General features: G+C 44.7%; 1 protein-coding gene across 2 annotated transcripts in view; it reads left to right on the top strand.

The window, feature by feature from the left end:
- The first annotated feature begins 14926 nt into the window (after positions 1–14926).
- Positions 14927–21875, top strand: part of LOC130492913 (uncharacterized protein KIAA2026-like) — a 61884-nt gene continuing 54935 nt past the window's right edge. Inside the window, exon 1 of one of the 2 annotated variants that reach the window (XM_056866687.1) lies at positions 14927–15507. In XM_056866687.1, the coding sequence (XP_056722665.1) occupies positions 14927–15507 (581 nt within the window). The remainder of the gene's footprint in view (positions 15508–21875) is intronic. The other variant, XM_056866688.1, reaches the window with a different exon arrangement.

The following is a 21875-nucleotide window of genomic DNA, read 5'->3' as shown; positions in this document are numbered from 1 at the left end:
GGCGAGGGAAAGGCCTTTCCCGCTTCTTTGTTTCGCGGGCAACAAGGCAGAGAAACGCGGGCGATGGGGAGAGAGAGCGAGAAAGGCTTCACTTCAGCCCAGGGACCTCCGCGAGGCTCCTTAACCCCCCCCCCCGTCCCCCGGCCGGCCTTCCTTCCTTCCTTCCTTCCCCCCTCTCTCCTTCGGTGCCCCGCCAGGAAACCTCGGTCCCTCCCGTCCTGCCCTTCCCCTTCCTCCGCACGCCCGTGGCGAACGGCTCCAGGGAAGCCGTTCCGAATCGCCGCGAGCCTCTGCCGGAGAACCGGGTTGGGCTAAGCTAACGGGCGGCTGCGGGAGCCATGTCCTCACCCCCAGGACTGTTTACCAGGCGCCGCTGCTCTCACATGGAGGTCACGGCGCCAATGCTGTTCTCGCGAGACAGGCGGGCCGCCCCGCGCGCCCCCGCCCCGCCCTTAAAGAGACAACGGAGAGCCGAAAGACGAAGGCGGGGCTTCAAGCGGATCGGCTCGCAGGCGCTTCTCTCCGGCTTTTTGGGAGCCGTGGCTACGCCCTCTTACGTCGCCGCCGCCGCAGGCAGCGCGTCTCTGGAGGGTGGTGCGGACAGAAGGAAACGCTTCGGCCCTTTGATCTGTGCGTGTTCAAATGTCTTCGTGGGCCCGGGATGCTGATTTTGTAGGCCGTGCTTACAAAGCCCCACTGGCTTCAGGGGAGCCTACATTCCAGCAACAGTGCGATTCTTGCATCTTTTCTCGGAAGCCGATTCCATGGGATTCAATGAGGTTTATAGGCGATTGCAGTTCTATGCTGCGGTTCGGTTAACGTTTATCTGGGACGATGTGCCAGAGTGGAACTAATTTCCAAATAAACATAAGACTATACCTGATAGCAGGAGGATTCCCTTTCATCCTAATCGTGGGCTAAAGATGTGATCCATTACTTGAGAGACAGTCCCATTCAGTGGATTTGACTTACCGGGAACAGTACATATGGCTGGGTTGCATACAGAAGCATACAGTTGGAAGGAACCAACAGGGTCATCTAGTCCAACCCCCTGTAAAATGCAGGAAATATCACAGCGACCACATTAGACTTCATAAAGCCGGTCATGCTTGCTTATTAATTTATATGTACTGTTTAGGTATAAAGTGGGAGTTGGGGAGGGGAACTATTTTTTACAGCAAAAAGGTTTATGAATGGCAGCAGCTAAAAACTCCCATACTTTAACCTTCCCTGTTATGTCACTTCAGGCTCCTTTCAGAAACTTAAATATAGGAACAGTGAGTCTCTGGTAAGTCATCCAAATTGTGACCTGCCAAACAGAATGTAGCCCACCAGTCATGTAGTGTGGCCTACCAGATGCTTATCAAAACCCCTGCTTTGGCCTTTCCAGGCAAGCAACAAAATCAGGTTTACAAGTTCCTTGCTATCACCATACAGTGCTTGTAGTCGACTGGAAAGTCAAAAATTGTGCAGGCCTGGCATTTGGCCTGGGCCTGACAGCACTTATCTCCGGTATCAGTTTTCAGTCCTAGCTAGTCTCAAACCCTATTGACTCCAAAGCTTGTGAACACAGGAGTGGGTGAAATGGCCATGCCCCTTCTTGTGATCATAAACTAAACAGCAATATAGTTGAATAAATATCCTCAAGGAACCTGCCACAAGGACCCTACATGCTTCTCCCATCCTTGCCATAGTCCTAATTTATTTATTTACTTTATTTGTATTCTTTCTGCCCAGTGGGGACCCAAAGCAACTTACATTGTTCTTCTCCATTTTATCCTCACAACATAACAGGTGGCCAGGTTCTGTAGACTGGTGTGCAATGTAAGGAAGGCCGAACCGATTCATACTGTTATTCCAGCTTTCAATGGGGACTCATGATTTTACTAAATAGGGTAATAATTATATTACTTGTATTTGTCTATTCATGTATATGATTGAATTTTAACTATTAGTATGCGTTCCCGGGTTTGTACTTCTTGGTTGATGGTAGTGTGACTATTTTAGACCTTGGAATTTTATGTGAGACTGGTCAATTGACCGTAATAAATATTATTATTATTATTATCCTCACAACAACTCTTTGAAGGGCTCGAGGTCACCCAGTATGCTTCCAGAGCTGAGTGGGAATTCCTTAGTGGGTTTCCGAGATCCTAGCCACTACTTCACACTGGCTATCAATAAGTTCGTTAATGGGGAGACACCCTGAACACACACAGAAACCTCATCCATTCTTATCAGTGACTCTACTAATACATTTCTAAATGTCTCCACTTTTTCTTAGAAATTAGAATTGCTCCATGAGTATAAATGTACTGTGCCTCCACAGCTTTCTTGACAACACTCCAGGTATGGATACCTAGAGACCTGAAAACTTTCCTTAATCCTGGGAACCATCACAAGGCTCTTTAATTGCTGTGCAGCCCTATCTTATGCATGTTTATTTCCTATAATCCTGGATATTTTGGGTCTCTTGCATATGTGCACTAGGTGTATTTGCTGATCAGGCCCATTAGGGAATTAGGAATATGAGCATCTTCCAAGAGAGGTGTTCTTCCCCATCATATACCATCAACAGGAGAGAAGGAGAAAGTGCACTTGAGCCTGAGAGGAAGTGGCTAAGTTAAAATATCATGCTACATAGTTACCCATGTTGCTATGTTAGGATGGGGTAGGAACAGGAAGTTCAGTTATCCTTTTAAATAGAAGGAATCACTAACAGACAACCAACATCCAAGTACTGTATTCCTAGCAAATCCCTAATTATTAACTTTTATTAGTCATTTTTTATTAACATGTCATGCCAAGAAGTATAACTGCATAATTATTGCTCAGGATGGAGGCATGTCCTGAGTTTGCAATCTTACCCCAAAGTTCCTAGCAGGCATTGCACTCTGCCTCAGAAGGCCAGCATCCTATCATTATCCCAGGTAAGAAGAGAGGTGTGCTCTATGCTCAGGTCGTGGTTCATTCTTTTACACTGGAATGGGAAGACAATCTGGATCTGGGAAAGAGCTACAGGTGATCCAAAACTGGGAGGGTGAGTATCTTGGACTAAAAGGGGGGATCTTCTATTTTGATAAATAGAAACTAAAATATTTGAGGGGATGGGAGAGAGAAGTGGCACATGAGAGATAAAAACAAGAGTGAGAAGTAAATCTTGTCAAGATTGAAACTAGGGATGTGTATGTAGGGGAGGGGGAGTAGCGTGAAGAGATTTTAAAAAGGGAGAGAAAGAATTTCCAAGAATTCCTGAGAAGTGATATAAATTCGGGAAAGGATTAATGGAAGAAGACCCAAAAGGGAGGGTGCGGGTATATCTCATGACAATGAGGAAACCAAAATGTGTATTTAGGGAAATGACTGCAAGAAAGGGGTGGGGGTGGGGGAAATAGAAACATCTTCCTTATTATTGTTTAATACTAGTCAGTTTCATCTGAAGGTTTTTCAGGCAGAGCAGGGGAAGTGAAAACAAACAGGCACAGCACACCATTGGTGCTCACCATTCAATTGGCAGAAAACAGACAGAACGTCAAAGAACCTTCCACTGTGTGGATGGGGTCCTGCATAAATGGCCACATGCTCCAGGAGGAGGTGCTCCCCTTCCCTCAGTTCGTTCTTCACTGCCACTCTTTGAAGATCATTCTTGACTTTCCGTGAGTGTTCTGTTTTGTACAGGATTTTTCTTCTTTCTTCGGAAAATGTTTGCTTTCTACAATGTCTCAGAAGGCCTTATTTAAGAAATGTTTCTTGTGGAACAAAAATGACTCACACTGACGAGCATGCCTTATGTTTAATCTGTCTGGGAGAAGGGCACAATGTGGCAGCCTGCAAGCTCTGCCAACAATTTATCTTTAAATCCCGCAGCAATCGTGTTTCTTTCCTTAAGATGGCTTTGTGGGACAGGGCCCTCTCTAGTTTCAATAACCTGGCAGTTAAGGCATCTGCCTTGGCGGAACATAACCCTCCTTCAGCCTCGAGATCAGATCCTCAGTTGAAGCAACCTTCCTGCCCATCGTCGATAATCTTGGTTCCAAGGTTGGATCCGACCCAAAGACCACAGAGATGACCTGAAGCGTTACCTACCAGGTCTCCCTCCAAAAAATCCCTGGGACAAACCTTCAGCAATTCCTGCCATAGAGTGGAGAACATGCATAGGGTCCAGCAAGAAGGCTGTCCATTCTTGTTTACACACCCTGCCATATCTTATAGCTGAGGAGATGTAAGCAAAACAGGTACTAGCTTCCCACTCTACACCTGCTCATAAGGAGGGAAGGAAGACAGACGCCCTCAGCCAAAAGGCCTACTCTTCCTCAACATTGACCTTTAGGATAGCCAATTATCAAGCTATCATGGGAGCCTTCCAACGTTTCCTCTGGGAAAAGCTCTCTATATATCTCTACCAATTGCCTGACAATAAGAAATTGTTGGCAAAGCTGATTCAAACTGAGTTCCTGAGATTATCAAAGCAGAAAATTAATGCTGGCACCTGATGCTTCTGCAAGAGCTGCAGTTGTCTTGAGAAGACATCCATGGCTTCATTCCACTGCTCCCCTGCCTGACACCAGATCCAGAGTGGAGAACTTACCCTTTGAGGGCACATCACTGTTATCTGTCAAAACTGATGAGATGTCACAAATTAAAAGTAACTGGCAAATGGCACAGTCTTCTAGCATTACCCAGGCACTGCTCCTCCCTATAAGCCACATTATCACCCAAAGTACCAATGTCAGCAACCATACCAGAGAGAGGGTGAAATGGTTGCTCTGAAAGAACTGGCTCCCCCAGATTTCTCGATCCTTCATCAGTCCCGGACAATGGGCTGGGGGGATTGTGATACTCATCTGGGAGGCTTTCTCCTTCAAGGCTCTGCAGCAGGGGTGTTGAACTCATTTGTTATGAGGGCCCGATATGACATAAATGTCAATAGGTCGGGCTAGGCCATGTGTACTAAATAAATAAATAAATACCATTAAATGTAATGCCAGGTACCAGAGATACGAACTTCATAGAATACAATGTCAAAGTCAATTAAAGATATTATTTTTGTTATTGTTTTAAGCATGTTTATATTTTAAGTAAAAAATAATATCATTAATTGGCTTTGCCTGTGTCTACTGTACAGTTTGTATCTCTGGTCCCTGGCATTAAATTTTATCTGGGTGGGGCAGGGGGCGGGCGGGCACTGCCTGGGAACAGAATTCGGGCTCTGGGACTGGAATGACTTGTCACAGAGTGTAATGACAGCCCCTGGGAGTAGCAGAAGCATTCTGAGACTGTCATTCCAGTCCCAGAACACTTCTGCTACTCCCAGGGGCTGTCATTCCACTCTGCAATCTGTCATTCCAGTCCCACTTCTGCTACTCCAAGGGGGTGTCATTCCACTTGGGGGCCATCATTCCATTCCCGAACACTTCTGGTACTCCCAGTGGCTGTCATTCCATTCCTGACTTATCATTCTAGTCACAGACCACTTCTGCTACTCTTAGGTGCTGTCATTTTACTTGGGGGCTGTCATTCCAGTCCCAGAACACTTCTGCTACCCAGAGGTTGTCATTCCACTCTGTGACCTGTCATTCCGGTCCCAGAGTAGTCTGTATGGGCCCAGAGACTTTAATGGAAAATCCATTCTGCATTTTGGTTCTTGTAGGTTATCCGGGCTGTGTAACCGTGGTCTTGGTATTTTCTTTCCTGACGTTTCGCCAGCAGCTGTGGCAGGCATCTTCAGAGGAGTAACACTGAAGGACAGTGTCTCTCCTTCAGTGTTACTCCTCTGAAGATGCCTGCCACAGCTGCTGGCGAAACGTCAGGAAAGAAAATACCAAGACCACGGTTACACAGCCCAGTTAACCTACAAGAACCAATTAACTCTGACCGTGAAAGCCTTCTACAACATTCTGCATTTTCTTTGCTACTTTTTTATGCTGTAATGTATTTCAATGGAACTGGCATTCCTGGATCCCATTATCTCCAGTGGGCCTTCAAGCCTTTCTAATTGTTTCCAATGGGCAATCCTGTCATTCCTTTTAGTACATCCCTTTCAATGGAGTCAATGCAAGTCAACCGACACTCTCTACTCCCATTATCTTCAATGGGCTGTGCAGCCTCTCCTATTCGTTTTAGTACATCTCCCCCCCTTTGTCAAGCTCCACATGGGGCTTGGCTGGGGAAGGAGTGAAGATCGTACTTTCTCCCGACTGGGAGACAACACGATCTTCAGTGTCCCCCCCCCCCCCCGTCAAGCTCCATGTGGGGCTTGGCTGGGGGGGAGGGAGTGAAGATCTTCAGTTCTCCCTGCCCCAGTCAAGCTCCACGTGGGGATCGGCTGGGGCGGGGAGGAAGTGAAGATCGTGCTCCCTCTCAGCTGGGAGAGAGCATGATAGTCAACCCTCCCCTAGTCAAGCTCCACGTGGGGCTTGGCTGGGGCGGGAAGGAAGTGAAGAAGTTTAGTTCCCCCTGCCCCAGTCAAGCTCCATGTGGGGCTTGGCTGGGGTGAAGATCTTCAGTTCCCCCCTCCCCAGTCAAGCTCCGCGTGGTGCTTGGCTGGTGGGGGAGTGAAGATCGCGCTGTCTCCCGGCTGGGGGACACCACAATCTTCAGTTCTCCCCCTCTCCGCACCAGTCAAGCTCCATGCGGGGGTGGGGTGGGGAGGGGAGAACTTCAGTTCCCCCTGCCCCAGTCAAGCTGCACGTGGGGCTTGGCTGGGGCGGGGAGGGAGTGAAGTTGGCGCTGTCTCCCGGCCAGGAGACACCACTATCTTCAATTTCTGGGAAGCTGAGAGAGGGACAGGGGAAGGTGACTGGCTGGGCTCGCAGGCCGGAGCAGCCCCAGGAAGCCCAGAAAGGGAGGGGAGTTGGGGCTGGCTGCCTTGTGGGCCAGAGAAAAGCCATCCACGGGCAGCATCCTGCTGCCCACGGGCTGCATGTTTGACACGCCTGCTCTACTGGCCCCAGAGATCCCCAGCATTGAATGTGTGGGCCTCGTGTAGGGTACCGATGAGAGTGTGGTTATCTGGCTGGTGTAGTGGCTGCCTAACGCGCCGGTGGATATCCTGCCAAGCCTACTAGAGGCGGCTGCAGGCTGGGCTTTGGAGTTTCCCAGACTGAGAGTCTTGGGGGACTTTAACGTCCATGCCGACACTGCCTCATCTTCTCAGTCTTCAGACCGAGTGTCCTCCATGACATCTTTTGCCTCACGTTGGCTAAGTGTCCAACCCAGAAGTTCATAAAGATGGTTTAAAATGGACCATCTATTACTGAATTTGGGTTAAAACAAACAAACAAAAAACCTTCCAGAGAGTGACAGACAGAACCACCTGAGAGGGATTCAAAATCAAGGAACTCACATTAGAACCAATGGAGTGGTAAACATAGCAGGAATGTTTACAAAATTCATTGTTTGCAGAGGGATGAAAATTTAAAATGGCAGCCTTGGAATTCAATTTGGAGAGTCCTGCAGCAAGTTTTTAATAAATTTTCTCTAGAATCTGGGCAATTAAAAGAGTCTGATTAACAAGAGTCTGTGCAACAAAATCCATATTTCCTGAGCTAAGAGGATCAGTGGCTAAATTGACATGGTCAGCCCCTTGAAAAAGGATACTGTCATTTCCAGGAGCTGGCGTATCCAGATCCAGGACATCAAAGGAATTTGGATGGAACATTTAATCAATCCTTCTTTATTTAGATTGGACTAATTCTAATGAGTCATCAGTGAATGCTCTCTTTTTCCCATTTTTAATTATATACTAAACGTTAATTTTTAAATGATGATCAAATAGTTAAAAGTTTTTGCATAAATAATTAAGAAGAAATAGGTTAAATATTAATATATATATTTAAATACTATAGTATGATGAAATGCTCTAAACTACTAATATGCAAATACTTTAAAACTCTGACACTAAAAACTCTAATATATAATATAATATAAACTCTAAGACACTAAGACTTAAAACTATAATATACTAATACTATTACCATTCATAGCTGATATTGTATCGAAATAAAACTTGAATACTATTACCAATATTAAAGATATAGGGAATAAAGTAATCCTAGCAATGCAAATCTATCACTGTTAGCTAATGATGGATAACAGTGGCTAAATGAGTTTAAAACATTTAAAACGTTTAAAGCATAAGATAAAATAGGACAAGGGAGAAAAAGTAGAAGTGAAGTAAAATAAAACTAAAAACTCTGAATGCAGAACACAGCCTTAAGCATCTACAATCTCACAACCGGAAACAGCCAATAAAACTAGAAAACAAAGATAAGAGCTTGAATAAACTTTTAAAAGGCAGTGGGAGAGAAAGAGAAACAAATAAGATAAGCCCTAAATAAAAGCAAAAGGAAAAATAAAAACTCCAGATACAGAGCACAGCCTTGAGCGTCCTGCCAGTGCTCTGCCGACTGTTCTGGCTGCAGGTGGAGTACCGGATCAGGTTCAAGGTGATGGCTTTGAGCTTTAAAGCCCTTAACCATCTGGGACCATCATATCTGCAGGACCGTCTCTCCCAATACTCCCCCAGAGAACGTTGGGCTCTGTTCATACCAACTTGCTGGTGGTCCCCAGTCCGAAGAGTGTCCGGCTGTCCTCAGCTAAGGACAGGGCTTTTTCAGCCCTGACCCCAGCCTGGTGGAACTCCCTCTCTACCCAGATCAGGGCCCTGCGGGACTTGACGCAGTTCCCCAGGACCTATAAGACCAAGCTATTCTGCCAGGCCTACAGCTGAAGGCAGCCACAATTTTTCCAACATAGCTGGCCTCCTTTCCTATTCCCCTGTTGGCTTCTAAGACCTGGATGAAGGGACCCTGGCTGCTTTCCAGGCCAGCCTGGCCCCTGTGTATTGTAATGGGTGCCGTCTGTTTTTAATTTAGAGACTATTGGTTTTAATTTAGATAATTTTATGTGCTGCTATGTATTTATGTTGTTTTATGGTGTGAGCCGCCCTGAGACTGGCTTCGGCCAGGAGAAAGGCAGGCTATAATACTAATGATAAAATAAATTAAAAAATTGGGAATCCAGTCTAAGGCCAGCTCACAACAACAACACACCTCTAAAGACACCTCGTAGCCCTAGAAACCCTTCTAACTATCACAACCATTGGGTACCCCCTCTTCCAGTTTTTCAAATAGGTTATTGGGGTTCTTATCAAAGTTGAATTTAATCACTTGAGATGCACGGGTGTTATCAATAGTTGGACATGGCTATTGCCTAGAGTTTTTGCCTCTGTTGCAGGCAGTTTCTCCTGTGATAGACAAAGTTTTCCCTGAGTTGGGTCCAGAATTACAAACTGTTGGTCAAGGGCTCAGTTGAGAAAGTCCTCTCTTCTGCAGCCCTTATCATTATCAGCTAGTTAATAAAAAGGACAGTGGATCCAAACCAGTCCTGGACTTTAGGGACTGAATTTTTTTCCTGAACATTAAGAAGTTCTAAATGATTTCTTCGTTATTGGTGATACCGTTTCTTAAATTAAATTATTGGTTTGCAGTTAGAGATCTGCAGGATGCATAATTCCATGTGTCCATATTGAACACAAGAAGTGCTTGAGGTTCAAATATCAGGGTTTACCTTAGCAATATACGGTTCTCTCCTTTGGACTGACCACAGCATCACAAGTGTTCACAAAGTGTATGACCATACTAGTAGCCCTTTTAATGTCCTAGGGATGTTCTGTATACCCATTCCTGGATGACTGGCTCTTTACAGCATGCTCAGAAGTAGCTTTACGTGAGCACTTCTCTCTAGTAATGGCTACTGTTAGGGCTTAGGCCTTATGATTAATTGGAAGAAATCAAAACTGCACCCAGTGCAGGAGGTTTCCTTTATTGGTGCCTATTTAAATTCATCCGTAGCTCAAACATTTTTACCAGGAGACTGAGCACTGCCTATCAAACATTTGGTGTGTCAGTTTTCCACCAACAGTTTTCAAATTGCTATTTCTATACAGAGATTGTTAGGTTTAATGGTTTCTACAACCTCCACAGTCCCTTTTGTACATCTTAAGATGAGACCTTTACAGAACTGGTTTATCAGAGCATTCAGTCCTTATGTCATTCTCAAAATCAGACATTCTCAGTGCCTAGAAAGCTCATCAGGCTCTTATCCTGATGGACCCTGGATAGTAATTCATCCAGGGCAATCCCCTTTGGTTCCCCTTCCCCTGAGATTATGGTCACCACAGATGCATCGTTAGAGGGTTTAAGAGCTCAGTACTGTGATCTCACTGTAAGGGATACATGGCTCCCTAACAAAAGAAAATGTCACATCTGAAACTAAGAACCATCCGTTATTCCCTTAATTCTTTTGCAGCTATCCTCCAAGGAAAGATGGTCCAGGTACAAATGGACAATACGACTGCAATGTTTTATTTAAACAAGCAGGGAGTTACAACATCCCTCCCTCTTTGTGCACTGTTTTATTTAAACAAGCAGGGAGTTACAACATCCCTCCCTCTTTGCGCACAGGCTACTACAGTTTGGAAATAGGCCATACAAAACCATGTGTTTTTGCATGCAATTCACATAGCTGGGTCAGACAATACCAAGGCAGATATACTCAGCACATTAGGAGTCCCTGGGCCAGATCACTGGGCCAGGAATATATTTCCCCAATTTTTGGTTGTCCTTTTTACCATGCACCTCAATGCAAAGGTCCCACTTTTTTGTTTGATGTCCTTTCTTTGGGGGACACATTCCAGATATCTTGGGTGGGCACACTCTTTTATGCTTTTCTCCTTTCCTAATGATAGGCAAAGTGCTAGCCAAGATCTACAGAGAGGGAACAAGTTGTATCCCGATCACTCTATTCTGTCTCTGCCAGATTTGGTTCCACATTCTTCTCAAGCTGTCTCAGAACAGATATGTACACTTATTGGTGTTACCAGACCTGTTGAAAATAGGGGATATATTGCACCATGGGATCAAACCTCTACACCTAACAACGATTAATCAACCCACATTGTTAGTTTTTTCTGAATCAGCATCTAACATTATCCTCAGTACCTGTAGACCGTCCACCAGGCTTTCATACAGCCATAAGTGGAAACGTTTTTCTTGTTGGGCCCCTTTGTCTTGTTATTTGCCATTAGTGTTAGAATACTTTTTCTCCTTAAAAATTACCTGTGTAACAGTCTCCTCTATTAAGATCCACGTGGTGGCCATTTCTGCTTTGCACTGTTGGTAGAAAAGAAGTCACTTTTCTCATACCTTTCCTCCCACGTTTCTGAAGGGTTTAAACAATCTCTTCCCTCCTAGGACTCCCATAGTCCTGCAGTGGTATCTGTCAATAGTGTTGACCTTAATGCAGGGCCCCTTTGAGCCTTTGGCTACATGTCCCTTAGATGTCCTCTCTTTAAAGGTGGACTTTTTAGTAGCCATTACCTTAGCTAGACAGGTGGGAGAGCTTGAGCCTCTCAGGGCAAACCATACTTTCATCAGACTTCACAAACATAAAGTGGTCTTAAGACCCAGCATATATTCCATCCCCAAGACTGTGTCCAGGTTTCACCTGGCCCAGGATATTTCATGTCCCATATTTTTTCCTACTCCCTCCTCTAGGGCTAAAAGAGCCTTGCACAAAACAGCTTTTATTTGATTTGAAAAGAACAAGTCTGTTTAGGAAAGTTCCACAACTTTTTGTTTGTTTTTTGTGGGTCCCTCAAAGGGGAAGGCTGCCTCATCACAAACTCTGTCTAGATGGATCACCTCCACTATCAAACTGTGCTATGAACATGCAGGACTACCTTGCCCCCTCCAAGTTGGGACACATTCTACAAGAGCCCAATCCGTTTCATCCACTTTTTCACAAGGCACCCTGCTGGCAGAGATCTGCAAGGCTGCTACATGGGTCACCTGCTGATAAATTTATCACACATTATTCTGTGGAGAAACATGAGAAGGGAGGCACCAGTGGGGACATCAGTGCCACAGTCTCTCTTCTAATGAAAGGCTCACCCCACCTCGTGGTAAGTTAGCTTGCTAGTTTCCCGATGTGGGACTGCACAGAAGAATGACATTAAAACAGTGTTGCGCTTACATGTAACTAACGTTCATTGAGAACTCTGCTGTACATGGACACATCCCCCCCAACCCCACTGTAAGTATTCATTTCATCCTTCCTTGATAGAGACTTATCAAAGCGACTACGGAGGGAAGGGGAGCACCTCCCCCTGGAGCACATGGCCATTTAAACAGGAAAACGGCCACCAGAATGCTCCAGAGGAGAGGGGCTCCCCTGCTCTGTCTCTAGGCAGAGAATCCAAGCTTTAAAAAAATCTGAGCAACTGGCCTGCTCAGTCCCAATGTGTGCCTGCACAGAAGACAACGATGAACAACAGTTACAGGTAAGTGTTAACATTGTTATTTATTTTACCACAAAATACATATGCTTCAGAAATAATTCACATCCAGATTTTGGGATAGAGGATATTAGTACAGGTCTACAAGGAGTATAAAGTTCACACTGTCAGAATATACATGGGTAAATAAAGATGACAGCAGTCTGGAGTACACCCATTATTATTTTCAACCGTTAGCACAGATAACTCTGGAAATGCATTATCCACTGTCTTCCTTTAAGACTGTTTAAATGAGAGCACTGTTTAAGAACTGTTTAAGACTGTTTAAATGAGGTGGCTTTATCACTGCCACCTGCTGCTTAAACAACCACACTTCCAAGAATTAAACATTTCCAAAAATGCTAACATTCCTCAAATATCTCACATTGTGCGTCATTTTGCCTCCCTTCATTTTGCATCTTCCTGAAGACTACCTTTAAGGAAAGTAAAAAATACTTAACTCACGGATCCAAAAAGGAAAGCCATGCAATACTTTTTACGAAGACCAGCTAACACAGTAGAGGCCCTCTCGAGTTCTCTAGAACTCACAAAGTTCCCAAACAAAATCCCTATTTCCTCACAATCACCCCACTAACTACTTCAAGGCTTTGCTTTGATTACGCTTGCAGTCTCCAACTGTCAGAGGTCGCCTTGCTCTCACCATGCGTTTTCTGCACGTTTTGCCCATGTTTTCTGGATTCATGTTTACCCAGCATCTAGAAAACGGCAGAGAGAATGAGCCGACCTCTGGTCGGAAAATGCAAGTGTAATCAAAGCAAGAAGAGCCTCGTGGCGCAGAGTGGTAAGCTGAAGTACTGCAGTCCAAGCTCTGCTCACGATCTAAGTTTGATCCCAACGGAAGTTGGTTTCAGGTAGCCGGCTCAAGGTTGACTCAGCCTTCCATCCTTCAGAGGTCGGTAAAATGAGTACCCAGCTTGCTGGGGGTAAAGGGAAAATGACTGGGGAAGGCACTGGCAAACCACCCCGTAAACAAAGTCTGCCTTGGAAACGTCGGGATGTGACGTCACCCCATGGGTCAGAAATGACCCGGTGCTTGCACCTTTAATCAAAGCAAAGCCCATGCATAAATGTATGGTTGCCAGGTCCCTCTTCGCCACAGGTGGGAATTTTTTGGGGCGGAGCCTGAGGAGGGCAGGGTTTGGGGAGGGACTTCAATGCCATAGAGTCCAATTGCCAAAGTGGCCATTTTCTCCAGGTGAACTGATCTCTGTTGTCCGGAGATAAGTTGTAATACAGGAGATCTCCAGCTAGTACCTGGAGGTTAGCAAACAAAAACAGCAACGATATGCGAAAAATACAAGTGGTATTAATTTATCATATCCACTGTAGTATAAATAAACAATTGGTTCTGTATGCAACACTTGGTATACTGATATACAGAAGTACAAACTTGTACAAACTTGCCAATGACAAGAATACATATTAAATGTTTCGGAAAATACACTGTGCATAATAGCATGTGTAGCTTGTCTCTTGTCCAAGAGGAGTGTAGGAGTTCTTTCTACAGGTGTCCGGTAACCATCTGTTTCGGCTTATAACAAAGCCTTCCTCAGGGACCAACGCTTGCTGTTAACAACTTGCTTGCGCGTTGGCCTGGAGGTTGGCAACCCTAATAAATGGCCATAACACTCCCACAATACCGGGAGATGCCAATCATAACCATCAGCTGCTACTCTTTAAAAGATTTCCCCTCGCTCACGCGCGCGCCCACCACTTCCACTGGCCGTGAAAGAACGTGCGCGCTTCTACGGCTGTTTCTCGCCTCCTCCCCTCTCCTCCGTCGCTCCTCGATGACGAAACGTCCAGCTGGCGTCCAAAACAAAGTGCGCCACCAAACCTACGGGTATAGGCGGCTTCTGTCGCGCATGCGCAGTCGTCAACGAAGTCTCTTCCCCCCCCATCTCCTTTCTCTGTCTCTGAGCTGGGGGGAGGGGGCAGCTAAGGACTAATACGGAGCCCCCCCCCCCTTTAACTGACAGCGCGACCGGCTTTAGCCGCGTCCCTCGGCAAGCATAGGGGAATAGAGACCCTTCGGCGGGCCAGGCGCTCTGAGGCGACGGAGGCGGCCTGCTCCCCGGCTTGTAACCGAAGCGGGGAGGGACGAAATGACACACGGACCTGGACAGCGGGACCCGCACCGGCAATCCTAAGGGGGCGGTGGCTTCTCCCTCCTTCCTGCCTCCTCAGGGCAGGGGCCGAAAGACGCCGGCCAGCCGTCCCTGAGGCGCCCTTTATTTTATTCCCCGCCCGCCCCCTTGTAACCGGCCGGCGGAGGCTGAGCTTCTTCCTCCAGCTCCGGGGCGTCGAGTGACTTCCACCTGTCGCAGGCTCCAGCGGCTCCAGCGGCGGCCGCATCCCAGACGCGAAGCGGGATCGGAAAAGTCGGTGGTGTGCTGGCAGCGGCGGGGGCGGCTACCCGGGCTACGGCCGGCTTTGCGAGCAGGGGCTGGCCGCGAGCGGGCTCTAGGCCGGGCAGGCTGAGGGGGAGGTGGGCTCGCGTTCTTGGAGGCCGAGGGGGCCCCTCGCGGGGTCTGTTCCTTGCCCCGGCGGTTCTAGAGGCTGCGGGGCATGAAGCTGGCGCAGTCCGAGGGCCAGGGAGAGGAGGGCGACGGCGAAGGAGAAGGCGACGGCATGGAGCCGCCTCCGTCGCACGACGCCCTGGCAGCGGGGCGCGGAATGGAAGTGGCCCTGGACCCCGTGCGGGTTGGGGGCCCGCTGAAAGAGGAGGGGAAAGACGCTGCTGGGGGCGGCTGCGGCCCCCGCGGCTGGGAGCAGAACCTGAGCCCCGAGTTACAGCAGGCTTATCGGATCCTGAGCGAGTTTTTGCTGGAAAAGCACCGGCCGCTGACAGCGCCTTTCCTGGAACCCTTCGAGGGCCAAAGAACTGAGGACGGGCTATGTGAAGTCGCTTCTTCCTCCTCCCAGAAAAGTAGTGGGCATCAGTCTTCCCAAAAGCTTCAGCAGCTGACGTTGCTGAAAATGGAGGAGAAGTTTTCTATCGGGCAATATGCAGGGATCTCGGATTTTGTGAGCGATTTTCGATTAATGCTGGAGACCTGCTATCGGTTGCGCGGGGTGGATCACTGGCTCTCCAAGCAGGCCCAAAAGTTGGAGATGATGTTGGAGCAAAAGCTGGCGCTGCTATCTCGGTAGGTGTAACCCAAGGCGTTCTTTTCTGTATTGTGCTAGCAAGAAGGAAATTATGATGAGCATATTGTATGCAGAACGGAGCAAATTTAATCTTATTTGACAGCACGAGTTATATTTATACACTTCTTGATTTGGGTACACCAAAACCTATATTTCTAAGACTGCAGACCTAAGAGCTAGGGAGCAGGTCCAATTGAACTCAAGTACTTACGGTGGTGAGACTTTTTTTTTGGCATCAAGTCATATCTGACTTATGGTGACCCCGATGGGGCTTGTAAGACGAGATGTTGAGAGGTGATTTGCCATTGCCTGCCCCCATGTCACGACCCTGGTATACCTTGGAGGTCTTCTGTCCAAATACTTGCCAGGATTGACCCTGCTTAGCTTCTGAGATCTAACGAGATCAGGCTAGCTGTAATAAGCAAGTTGTGTCTTACTTCTGGGTAAACATCTTTGGGATTGTCTTGCCAATCTGGTTATTTTGTTCTGATTTGTTATAGAACTCATTTGTGATGCTGCTTCACTTAATGTGTATTATCAGAAGTATTTGTTTTCATGTTTGCTGCATATTAAATTTTTATCTGTGCTACATGCAAACAGTACGAAAGCTCATGGCTGAATTTCTAAAAAAAGGGGAGGTTCCTGGCTTTAATTTTCCTTGGTTCCATACATTCTACTCTGAAAGCTCTAATCATGAATATATGAAGCTGGCTGGCTGTTATCAAAAAGCAGGCTGAAATCTTTTTCAGGTTAGCATTCACATGGTTGAGGTAACTGTTCAAGTCAGAGTAACTATAGACTAAGCAGTAAGAATAATAAATATGAACTCAAAATCAGACCTTAGGTTTAATGTGTGGTTTGTTTGCCAATTAAAAAACAAAGCAGTGTATGAACTAGAAACTGAAATTTGCACTCATGATTGGTGGTGGTGGAAAGCGCCGTCAAGCAGCCAACTTATGGTGACCCCGTAGAGTTTTTAAGGTGAGAGATTAATAGAGGTGGTTTGCCATCGCCTGTCTCTGCATAACAATCCTGGATTTCCTTGCTGCTCCTCTATTCAAGTATTAACCAGGGCTGACACTTCTTGACTTCCAAGATATGACAAGATTGGGCTAGCCTGGGCCATCCAGATCAGGGCAAAATCATGACTGAAGAATATAATTATTCTGGAGGGAAAGGATGTGCTCCTGTGTGTAATAATCATTCATTTGGAGAAGAGCATACTGCTTTAAAAGTGTGCTGAAATAATGAACTGGACAACTGTCTTTATCTCCTCTTCTGTGTGTCTAGTTAAAAAAGTGAGTGTTTCTTTCTTAACACATCTTTTATTTGCCTGTCCCTGCTGCAATTGTATGTTTGTTAAGTAAGCTGGTGATACTTTCCCCAAATGCACTGGAATCTCTAAAAGTAAAGCACACAGTCATGCATATAACTAAGTAACTTCATGGGGCAGAAGTAACTTAAAGTTGGATTGGGCTTGTACAGGTGCAAAAAGGGAATATATAAATGTATGACCTTTACAGTTGTATGAGAGAATTCATGTAGGATTTTCTTTATTATTCACAGGTCTAATCTGTGGCCATCTGCACAGAACTATTGAAGACAGGGGTACCATTAGCTGTACTGATAGCATATTTTGTGGTAGTTTAGGAATGATTCCACTGACTGCATACTTGGTGGCTTCTTAATATTGCTATACCTGTTGCTCCCTGCAGTTAGCAAGTTGGTTGGTTGCAGGCGCCATACACAAGACCAGTCTTTCCAGGCTGAATTTAAGGTGCTGGTTTGACCTTTAAAGCCCTTCATGGCTGCAACCTACATAACTGAATGACCATCTCTCCTTTTGTGAGCTAACCCCATTCCTCCCAGCAACTTCTGTAGTGGCTGGTTGTAGTGTTTCAATAGTTGTGCAAAGTCTTTGGAACAGGCTTACAGTAGATGTAAATATTGCCCCTTCTCTGTCAGTTTTTAAAGAAGTAAGTAAAGATGTAAGGCTGCACAGTTCCAGCAGGCTTTTTTTCTTATTTTGCTGCTGGAAACGGATTACTGTTGTGATGGTAATGTAGTTATAGTTTGTATGTATGCCCTTGAGCATATTATTGAAAACTGCCTTGGCTTGCTATATAAGAAAAAGCAGACTAAGTATTTTAATAAAATCAATAACATGCCCCTGCTAACCCTCAGAGTGGAGTGCAATAGTGGAGTGATACAGTGGCTTGGGAGCCACATGTGTCTCTTCTGAGCACTATTCCCCATGACAGCTGCCGCATGTTTCTGGAAAGTGGGCAGTTTCTTTAGAAATCGGGATGATTTCATCATCACCATTGGCCCAATATTAAATACAGCACACCTTGTTTGTGATAATTATATCAATGCTTCTGGATTGTAAACATCCACACACTGTGTTCAGCTAATGACACCAAATTGGGAAGAGCAGCGAACACACTAGAAGACACAGATAGAATTCAACAAGATCTGAACACACAACAAGATCTGAACACTGGAAAAGTGGGCGGATGTGGACAAGATGCAATTCAACAAGGAGAAGTGCCGAGTTCTCCATCTGAACAACAAAAATGAGGGACACGCATACTGGATGGGGGATACACTTCTGGGTAGCAGTGTGTTTGAACAAGATCTTGGGGTACAGGTATGAGCAGCCATTGTGACGCAGCAACAAAAAAAGCTAATGCGATCTTGGGGTGCGTCAACAGATGTTATGCCTCATCCAAATCGCCAGATGTCATAGTTCTGCTGTACACAGCATTGGTCAGGCCACACCTGGAGTATTGTGTGCAGTTCTGGAGGCCTCACTTCAAAAAAGCTGTGGACAGAATGGAGCGGGTGCAGAGAAGAGCGACGAGGACGATCAGGGGCCTGGAGACCAAGCCTTACGAGGAAAGGCTAAAGGAGTTGAGAATGTTTAGTCTGGAGAAGAGGAGGTTGAGGGGGGACATGATTGCCCTCTTTAAGTATTTAAAGGGCTGTCACTTAGAGGAGGGCAGGGAGCTGTTCCTGTTGACAGCAGAGGACAGGACTCACAATAATGGGTTTAAATTGCAGGTGGAGAGGTACTGGCTGGATATTAGGAAAAAGTTTTTTACCGTAAGAGTTGTTCGACAGTGGAATCCGCTACCTAGGGAGGTGGTGAGTTCTCACTCACTGGCAATCTTTAAGCAGAGGCTAGTACAAACATGGGGGAAACAAAAAGTCAAAAGTAAAACAAAAAATTAAGAGGAAAAAAGAGAAAAAAATAAAAATAGTGAAATGGGTGGCTTCCTAAATGGGAGAAAAGGGGCTTGTTTCTACTATATATGGAACATGCTATATATGAAGTAAAGTGTTGGTTTAAAAAAATGGTGAACTCAAATAGTAAGATCAGGGGCTGATATGGAGAACCAAATTTTTCTGTGCATCTTCCCAACATCCATCTTGTAATATTACACATGGGAAATTACATACTTGCCAACTATTATAAATATAGTTGGAGAGGACTTATGTAGAAATCAAAGTCTAACTATCCAGCTGATTTTTTTTCTTGTCAAACTTTGGGCAAAAACTTTCCTGGTTTATTTTGAACTTTCTTCATTTATTTTGACCACCTTAAGGATCAGTGATAAAGGCCAGCTTGAGTTCAGCTTCCTAGAAGAAGCTTTACACACCAGAAAATGATAGAGATTCTTAATAAAGCAACCTAGACAATAGCTTGCCAACAGCATAATGGATCAATACATAATAATAAATGAACCATATAATGTAAATAAAATTAATGTAACTCAGCAATATAAGATTAATTTTTCTTTGTATTAGTGAATATATGATGTTTTCATTCTAGTTTAAGAAATGTGTGGAAATTAAAATTAAATTTGTTCGTGGTAAATGTCATGGTTCTTGCATAAGGCAAATATTGTTATTGGTTTGGTTCCAGTCCAAAATCATAAGCTGAGGACAGTTTGTGTATCATATTCATTATATAGCAAGTTTTTAAAAGACAGTTGCTTGTTTTGAGTAGATTTTGGTATTTGCATCTGATAAAATTATATATAAATATTAATATCTGATATTCTTAATTTGTTATGACAATGACCCAAACCAATAAAGTCTGTCTACAAATCTGATATTCAGCTTTCTTGGAATGATATAATAGTGCCTACAAAGGAAAATAATGATCAACCATCAGAGCAGCTTAAAATGAAACATTGAAGGCATGCAAGAAATGCATTTATAAACAGCGGGGAAGAAGATGGTTAAGGGATAGGGTTGCCAGTTCCAGGTTGGGAAATACCTGGAGAATGCAGCCTGAAGAGGGTGGGGGGTGGGTAGGGGAGGAACATCAATGAGATATAATGTCATAGAGCCCATCTTCCAAAGAGGCAATTTTCTCCAGGTGAACGGATCTCTGTTGCCTGGGGATCACTTGTAATCCCAAGAGATCCTAAGAGATCTCCAGCCACCACCTGGAGGTTGGCAACCCTATTAAGGGAGGAGTGTTCTATATCTTAAGAAAGAGGAGTAGAACCCTTTCCTTCAGGAAGTTCCCCCTCCCCATTTTAGTAATTGTCATTTTCCTCAAAGGAAGTCACTATATTTTGTATGAAGAAGTTTCCTAAAAGTACTGGCTGATACACAGTGCACAGTATAGTCAAGTAGTTATCAGGAGGAGGTTAATAGAAACTGTGCAGTTACTAGAGAGACATAAAAATTTCCAGTAATGCCAAAGCCATGGGAACAGGGAGAGTTTTTTCTTCCTTTCCTCTTAAAAATTAAAACAAATTTTATGTAAAGTTGAAATATATATTAGCTTATTACATAGAAACTTGCTTTACCTTTTACAGAATATAAAATGCATTATGTAAAGCTCAATACAGAAAGAAAGCAAAAACCTGCAGTCCCGGTTGCTGGAGGCAGCTGAGTCATTAGTGCAGGGGTCCCTGATATGGTGCCCATGGGTACAGTGGTGCCCATTGACACCTTTACTGGTGCCCACCAAGTGATTTTAGAAGGTGGGTGGTACCAGGTGGGGCTTTTGTTCAGCAAGGGTTCTGATTGCCGTTGGAGAGTTGATTGGCTGTGAAGGTTTTTTTAAATGTTGCTTTGGCAACAGCTGCCACAACAGCACAAGGGTGTTCACTGTATGACTAAAGGTAAACTGCAGCAGGCATTTTGTGCTGGCTCTGCCTCCTTCAGGAGGCATTATGTAGCAGTTGTTTTGTGAGTGCACCCACCACGATGTGTCAGAATTCCAAATGTGCCCGCAGGCTCCAGAAGGTTGAGGACCCCTGCATTAGTGTATATACTACAAGCAACAATTTCTCTTTCAGACTGCTTCTAACTCTGCAAAAACTAGTGTTTGCTTCTAACACCATCAGTTTACAATATTAAAGATCAGTGAATCTGGTCATTGAAGTAAACTTTACTACACCACTGAACTCTTCAGTAAAACATCAACCTCACATATGTAGGTATGGACAACATCAGCCACTTGTACCTTTAAAATGGAACAATTACACATTTCTTTTGAAAATCATGGGTATCTAAAATATTGGCTTCCAAGTCTAACCATTCATTTTTATCACCATGGACTTCACAAAATCAAAAATTTCTATGGATAAGCTTCCCTACACTTATATGTGCTAGTTTGTTTTTTGGTTTCTGAATATAGACCAGTTTTGTTCACATGCTGGAAAGGATAGAAGAAACTCAAGTAGGCAAGAAGATCTGGGAGTTGTAAATGACTACAGTTGACAGGAATTATAATTACTTACTATAGTGGATTGCCTTATGTAATTACTAGAAAGCTACTTGAGGGAATAAAGAACTTCTGAAACAATATTCTGTATATCATCTCAGCATTGCAAAATAAAACTACTTCATAAGCGGCTTATTTTTACTTTTGTTGTTGGGAAAAATATTTATTTACTTTGTTTACACTCCACCTTTCTCCCCAATGTGGACCTAAGGCAGCTTGCATCTTCTCAGTTTTATCCTCACATCAACCCTGTGAAGTATGCTAGGATTCTGTGGCAGAATGGGGATTCAGTTATGAGTCTCCCAGATCCTATTCCAACATGCTAACCACTATAACATCTTAGTCATTTTTTTTAAAAGGGAAAAATCTTCCCCCAATTTTTCAGTTTTTCCCCAGGCCTTTTCATCTTTGTTAAAATGATGATACATGAATTTTCATACATTTTTAATTGACGGTCTAAAATTCATGTAATACATTTTTATATAATGAATAATGTTAAGCAAGAAAAATAAAAACAACAATTGGTAAACATGGCACATGATGATAAAACTAGGGACATCAACTGTAACTATAGAAAGAAAGGTGGGAAAGATGATAAATCTAATTGGAAAATGATTC

Source organism: Euleptes europaea, unplaced genomic scaffold (assembly GCF_029931775.1).
Source record: "Euleptes europaea isolate rEulEur1 unplaced genomic scaffold, rEulEur1.hap1 H_2, whole genome shotgun sequence".
NCBI classification, from domain to species: Eukaryota; Metazoa; Chordata; class Lepidosauria; order Squamata; family Sphaerodactylidae; genus Euleptes; species Euleptes europaea.
This window is presented reverse-complemented; position numbering and strand designations above follow the sequence as displayed.